At 35.5% G+C, this 7159-nt stretch overlaps 1 protein-coding gene across 4 annotated transcripts; it reads right to left on the reverse strand.

Moving 5' to 3' along the window:
* Nucleotides 1-2937: 2937 nt before the first annotated feature.
* On the reverse strand, nt 2938-6896 carry LOC131030583 (uncharacterized). Of its 4 annotated transcripts, none has more exons than XM_057961444.2 (8): nt 6658-6896; nt 5704-5826; nt 5432-5519; nt 5174-5257; nt 4719-4835; nt 4306-4581; nt 3866-3934; nt 2938-3780 (listed from the first exon to the last, which is right to left on the reverse strand). In XM_057961444.2, the coding sequence occupies exons 1-8, from the start codon at nt 6658-6660 to the stop codon at nt 3725-3727; spliced, it is 816 nt and encodes a 271-aa protein (XP_057817427.2). In that variant the 5' UTR covers nt 6661-6896; the 3' UTR covers nt 2938-3724. The 4 variants fall into 4 exon arrangements, with proteins under 4 accessions (XP_057817427.2, XP_057817426.2, XP_057817428.2 ...); XM_057961443.2 differs by having other exon boundaries at nt 2945-3780; nt 5704-5809; nt 6658-6895; XM_057961445.2 differs by having other exon boundaries at nt 2946-3780; nt 3887-3934; nt 5704-5809; nt 6658-6895.
* Between the last annotated feature and the right edge of the window lie 263 nt (nt 6897-7159).

Below are 7159 nucleotides of genomic sequence, written 5' to 3' on the forward strand. Positions count from 1 at the left end.
TCCTCCAATATGAAAATCGTAGCCCCTCCGGTGTTTGGCGCTACTTCCCAGGCAGTCGTACAGCCACTAATAGAAATCTCCCATGGATGCTTATGTTTCCCTCTTGCTGTTGCAGCCTGATACTGGAGAAAAGACGGTGCCTCTCTGATTAATAAGCACAAACTTGGCTCCTGAATGAAACCAACTGGAAGGGCAAGATCAGCTAACATTTCACAACTTCTAATGTTGTTGCACAAGAATCCCACGTTTTCCTGTACCGATACCTCTAATCACTGCAGAAGAATCTTCTATTGAAACCCTTGGCCAAAACTCCTCTCAGAGCTCCAAATCAAATTATCAAAAATTAGCATAATGAAAAGAAGACCAAAAATCTTCTTTGATCTCCTCCTCTTAGGGTTTGGCACGATTTTCAAGAAAGGTACGATTTTGGCATTAAATGAAATTCTTAACTTTTATTATTTATTTTTGACTATTGAAATATCAAAAATAAATCACTTTCAATTTAATATAAAAGTTGGCCCCATCTGATGAGAAATAGACCCTCACTTAAGCTATAACTTAAAGTGACTTTTAAAACATTAAAACATTAAAGTTTGCCATTTAATATTTAATTAAAGTAATTAAATATTAATATCTCTCTAAGTATCCATCAGAATTGCCTACCGTCAGAACTGGAGACTGCCAAACCATACTCTGCCCCTGCCCAACTCACTGGCTATAAATAGCAGGACTGCTAAATATAGAAAGTATCTCAACCGGAGTCCTAGAGACCCCAAACGAAAGTCAGTCCTGGAGTGCTTACTCTAAAGATGAAGAACAAACTCCGAAGGACCCTCTAACCAACCTCATCAACCTACGAGGGTCAGTGATAGGCTAATCTACTCAGCTGACAGATGTCAACTAGAAGGGGACATCATAGGGTTGTACTGATCTGGTACCGTTTCAAAATCCAGCAAGCTTCCATTTGAGTCTACAAAGGACAGTCACCCTTTCAACGCTGCTAAGAAACCCTGCGAATTAACTCCCATCAATACAAGGTCTGAGCAGAAACAAAGGATTCTTGCTCTAGTTCTAATGGTGTTTAAGAGATAAATCTAGTAAATGATCTTCCAACCCCAAAAGCTAATGCCATTCTGGATTTTTTCCAATTGTATGGTTGTTCTAAGTTGCTTTTAGTTCCCTACTCTCTTCTGGTTAAAGAGATGGTAATGTCAAAAAAAATCTGCAGTGACCTGAAAAGGTTATACTTAAGTAAGCTGAGGACAGGAGGCCAATAGGGCATTAAAAGGGAATTCAAGGCTGGATGCTATAACAAAATGAAGGGGGCATAAATCACATTTTAGGTTTGTCAAAATTGAGGGTTGCGTGTAGCCAAGCCCAGGGCTTCTAGTTGGGTTCCTTATGATTATATGAATATGGGACCTAGCAGTGCCTAAGATGTGTTTTTGTTAAAGGGCAAAGAAGAGATTAAGAGAAAGGCCAATGCCACAAGCACATGAAATAGCTTCATGTAGACGTAATAGGAATAGTGATCGCCACTCATGGTTCTACAGATCTTGCCACTTCAAAAGATGACTTCAAGTATTTTTAATTCAAGACAGCTATGGTCTGACAGCCTTGTAATTTCTTATCATTTTTGCTGCCATAGTTTAATGTATTTCTTGAGATTTTTCTGACACGGGTATTTATTTGACATAACTGAGGGATTATAATCCACATGCAAGTGATATCCTATCTCTTAGCAATCGTATTTCAGATCCATCATTTTTTAAGAACTATCTAAAGTGGAATTTTTTTATTTTACCATGCAATGAGCGAGCACGCACAAGTAATAAGTGAAACTGAGGCCTATGAAATGGGACACTACCTATATATCCAGCTTCCATCATGACCATTGAAAACTAAAATGCATGTTTTGTAACCTAGAATAACATAAACCTGTATATCAAAACTGTTTAAGCCTATGCATAACCACCCAACTAACCTGACAGTTTAGATTTTGAAAAAACCCATGACATCAGAATAGTTGCTGGGAATTAAGCGTCTTAGCCAAACAGAGGTCATTAATCCAGTGGTAACAACAAAAGAAAAGGCTATTATAAAACAGCTAAAAGGAATTTTGTCTAGAATTCACAATATCAAGCATTGGCATTGTTGGGCTTTCGTGTGTGGATTAATATTTACAAATAAAATTACCAGTGCTTGCCAATGATAACATCTCTTTTTCCTAACTCATAGTTTGATAAGATACAATTTTACTTAATCAAAATTCTTCTAACAAAGATTTGCTTTCTCATCTTTCATCTTTCTTTAAGAACTCTCTGGAGGCCATGCTTGACCCGGTGGGTAGCCCCAACTATCACCATCTGAGTAAATTTTATACCAGATCTGTATAGGTAGGTTTTATATTTCAGATTTAGTAATTACATCATTGGGGGTTTGATATTTGATATTTCGGAGAATGGTTTTAAAATTTTTATTAGGCTATATCTAAAATAATTTTACCATGCTTAAGGTATTGCGATATAAGATATCTTAAGTCCTCATGAGAATCAAAGAGATTGAAAGTGGCACAATCAAATCTACGTCAAATAGCTTCTTATCATTAATCAAACTATTTTAAATATTCATCAAACATTTGACATTGATTACAAGTAGCTGCATGGATTTGGAAGATTTAAATTTCATTTACGATACACAAATAACATTGCAAAAAATTATTATTTTATTAGTTTATGGTATAAAATGATAAAAAAAGCTATCACAAATCTTTATAAGGGCTGTAAGCCTTACGTCCAAAGCATTGGTCCTCCCTTCCATTTTCCAAGAATATTAGTCTACCTTAATTGCTCAGTTTCTAAAATTCAATTCACTTGTTCATGTTAAAGACCACATGTGGTGCAATGTTATTAGTAGGATTGGTGCTATGCAATTGCACGATATTGTCATGGTGTATTGCCATAATTTATATTTAAATGAATGTAAATGCCTGGCTATGGTTATTACAATGACCTCACAAATTTTGCTTTTCAAAACAAAAGAGGTTGCTGTTAGATATATATTCAGTTCTGCCACTGACAAATAAGTTTCGCCTAACATCATGATAATTTGTCCCATGTTTTATATTAGAACTAGTAACATATGGCCTTGCACTTCCATTAGGTCTCTTCATACCTGTAATCTTAATAGGCTCTTCATATGAAAAAGCCCTTATTGAGCTGATGGGATCATTTGTAAACATTGATCAAGGAATTCATAAATTTGTCATGTTGATTGGATTACCCATGATACCAATTGGCATGTAATCACTTCAAATCTTTTCTTATAGTAGTAGATGAAAGCTTTGCCCAAATATATCTGAGGAATATGAAATGAAATGGACTGAGGTTCTTGACTGTAAAATTGGCATGGTTTTATTAAAAGTATTAAACATAAAGGTGAAAGAGGAGAAAATAAAATGCATATAGGTAGAAGTCATAATTCTAAGAGAATATATAGGTGGGCTTCAACCTTTGTAATTATGGATTTTGATTCTTAAAGATGGGTGCCCCCAATTACCCCTTAATGGCATGGGTCATGGCAACTTTACATATCAATGTTATGTGCACATGAAGGATAGTGCATATGCAGCACTACGAAAGCAAGAAGAGGACTGCTTGCATACAATGTTGATTGCCAATGGCTGACTAATCCACTGAAACAATCAACAAAATGCTCCAACCCTTTAGTGTAAAAGAATAAGAGTCATTTCATCAGTGTCTTCTGATCGATAGTACTCATCTGTAAAAACAATAAGACTCAATTCATAATGGCTCTCACTAAAGCCTATCAATATACTTCACACTAAAAGAAAATTACACTTAACTATGCATGACTATCAGCATACTTGCACGGTGAAGTGTGATTGCTAGTATATATGGTACATCCATTCCAGCTGTACCAAACCCAGGGGAAAAAATGCCATACCAAAAGTGGCAACTTAGCTTGCAATGAATCTGTTTATATGCCAAATATTATGCACATCCTAAAGTGTGCCTCTTCCAAGAGCTACTCTAAATCTATATAAGGGAACACCTTTAGAGGCCCAGAACAACTTCAAACCAAAAAAGCACTGGTAACTGATACTAGATCTTTGAAGGATAAAATTTTGCCCCAAAAACATTCGCTAAATTCGAAGTGTTCATTACATGACAAGTTTAAATATTGACACTCAAATTTACACAAAGCAAACTACTACCTTTTATTACCATCTTTGCACATCAATAACAGAAATCTGTAATAATTAATCTTCACTATTTGACTTACGTTTTTTCTTTTTCATCCCAGTGGAATATTCCACTCTAACTTCATTAGTTTTATAGCTCTGACCTTGTTGCAAACTAGAATCATAGGCCCCACTTTCTTCCAAGTTTCTCAAACGTGAAGCAGTCAGTGTCCCATTTACCCCTTCCTCTTTAGAGAACTTACCCCTCTTCTTAGTTGAAGGCTCTTCACCTTCAGAAGTGATTCCACTTACTGCATGTGAACTTTTCTGACCAACACTCCCCACTGATCTTCCCGGGTCCTGAGATATACCCTCTCCTAAACAGGAATTTCACTCATGAGTCGCTTGGAAATTAAAAAAATGAAACAGGTGCTTAAACTGATTGTAACTATATAACACAAAAATATAGCACAATTTTATAGCTTCCGGGGAAAAGACTAATACAAACACTCACTTTTTATACGGTCTTGAGTTTTGGAAACACAACCAACAGAGATATCTGCTCTTCCAGATGCATTCCCATTTTCTGTTTTAGCATTTAGAAGGCAGATTTGACAGGAAATCTTTCGAACTGCATCCTTCAAATAATTAAAGTTAACAATCTTGAATTCTATAAACTGAAATCACAATTCTCTTGCCATGCACTGTTTTAGGGTATCAGTTCTTAAATTTCATTGATATATTATTCTCAGTCCTGTTCAAAAATTTAAAAAAGCAGGTGCCAAGTATAATATATGGATTATAAGATCAATGTTCAAAGAAAGGAGAGCTTTCTACAGAATGCTTGAAATTTTGATGATCGACAATTCTTCACTATGTGAAATAACCGACATATTTGAAAGTTAAGAGAATCAAAAGAGAGCATTTAAAACAAGAAAAAAACAAATTCAAGGGATCATTTATATCCACCTCCCATAGATGTTGAGGATCTTGGCAGAAAAGAAAAAGGTTCCATTCCCTGATTACCCAAACAGTACATGTCATATGATTTTCCTGCACAAAGAAATCTTATTTAGACGTATTATTCACCTATACAATAAAATTCTGCTAACGTATATAAGAATTCAGTTTCAAAAAGATCTATGACATGATGCTTTAGCCATATGCCACAACGACAAATATTACAAACATAAGTTCACAAGGTCAGAACAAAACAGTACAACTTGCCACAAGAATTTTCCAAAGATCCCATCCAGCCCTCTGCTTCAGGCAATTTAATTGATAACTCTTTCCCCTGAAAGTCTGCAGGTTCAAACTGCAGTAAATTCACCATACAAAACATTAGAAACAAACTAAGTTCCTATCCACAGCCACCTAAGGTACCAACTATAAACATTAAAATATCAAAATCCAACAGTCAGCGACAACATTTATTATGAAAAATGAGTGTGAATAAAATCAAATCTGCAGTCTCATTGATATGGCCAAAGAACGAATACTTGACTCAGAGGCATCTGAATAAGCCACAATTCTGTTGTGTCTGAAAGTGACTCTTTGACAAGTGGCTCCACCTCAACTTCTTCAAACTCTTGAGGGGTCTTGTAGCTGCACAGTTCAAAGAACTAATTTCAAGACTTAAATTAGCAAAATAACAAGATACTAATAATGGCCTATTTTATCAACCAAGATATTGCTTAACAAGGTTCAACCAACTTTCCTAGTGCAGGGAGAATGAATGGGGCATCTCGAATCCCAATCTAAAGGAACAACAAAGGAAAGTTGAAGCAGTTACAAAAACTGCCAAAATACAAATAAATTTTTCAAGTACTTTCCATCTGATAATAGTATGAAAATGCAAACTATACATGGAGTATATGCACATGAAAGATACACAAGGCTACATTGCTACAAGGGCATGGTATTGTGCAGAGCACCTAGTGCAAATGCTTAAAATTTGGGATATTTATGTCCAGTAGTTATCAGCTACGAGCACCCAGAGCATTGGTTTTGTGACTTATAGTGAATGGCCCATGGTAATGAACCGGCCAGTTGTGGGTGAGGAAGGACTTGAATCACCACAGACGTAGGGTTACAGTGGGAGGGGCACAATTCCTAGTTAGAGAATAAGATATGACTGTCGTGAAGGACATATGCAAGAACCAAGAACTGTACTTAGAGAACGCAATCAAAAGATCCTATGCAAAACCAAATCCATTTTCTAACCAGCATTAGAAAAATAAATAGTATTAGTGTACCTATTATCTTCCGTTCTTCTATTTGTGATGACTAGACTCTAAACCCTACACCATACACCCTAAACCCCAAAAGTAACACAACTTTATTTCTACGCAGTCCAGGGCATGGCATTAGATATTCAAGAACCCCGCGAAACCCTTATGATTTCATGTTAACTGAGTAATTTTAGGAGTTGTCAGAGTAAATAAATGGCATACCATTTTGCATCTTCTCTATCTTCGTTCTCCATGTTTGAATGAATTTCGACAACTCAGCTCATAAATTATTTCAAACAAAAGATCCAACCACCGTTATTTCACCAGGCAGATGCGCATTCCTACCTGAGAAGCCGAGATCAGCACGGCTAGGGCACCTTTCAATGCTGGGAGATCGACGGTGTTATAGTCTGGGAGTCTGTAATTTGTTGGTTTGTGGACCTTTTTTCAACTATAGTCTGCTGTTACAATTGCTTTTAATGAATATATCTATTAAACATTATATTTAAATTTTAAAATTAATTAATTGTATAATTTGATTTCTCATATTTTTATATAACGCTATATAAATCAATTCAATATTTAGAATTAATAGTATATCATAAAAATTTCTTATAAATAATAATTATAAGTACTCTGCTCTCATTAGCGAAAATAGGAAAAAAGTCTCATAAAAAAAGAAGTCTTCTGTTATCAATAAGATGTCTAATTTGCTCCCAGGCTT

The sequence above is a fragment of the Cryptomeria japonica genome, chromosome 11, assembly GCF_030272615.1.
Source record: "Cryptomeria japonica chromosome 11, Sugi_1.0, whole genome shotgun sequence".
NCBI classification, from domain to species: domain Eukaryota; kingdom Viridiplantae; phylum Streptophyta; class Pinopsida; order Cupressales; family Cupressaceae; genus Cryptomeria; species Cryptomeria japonica.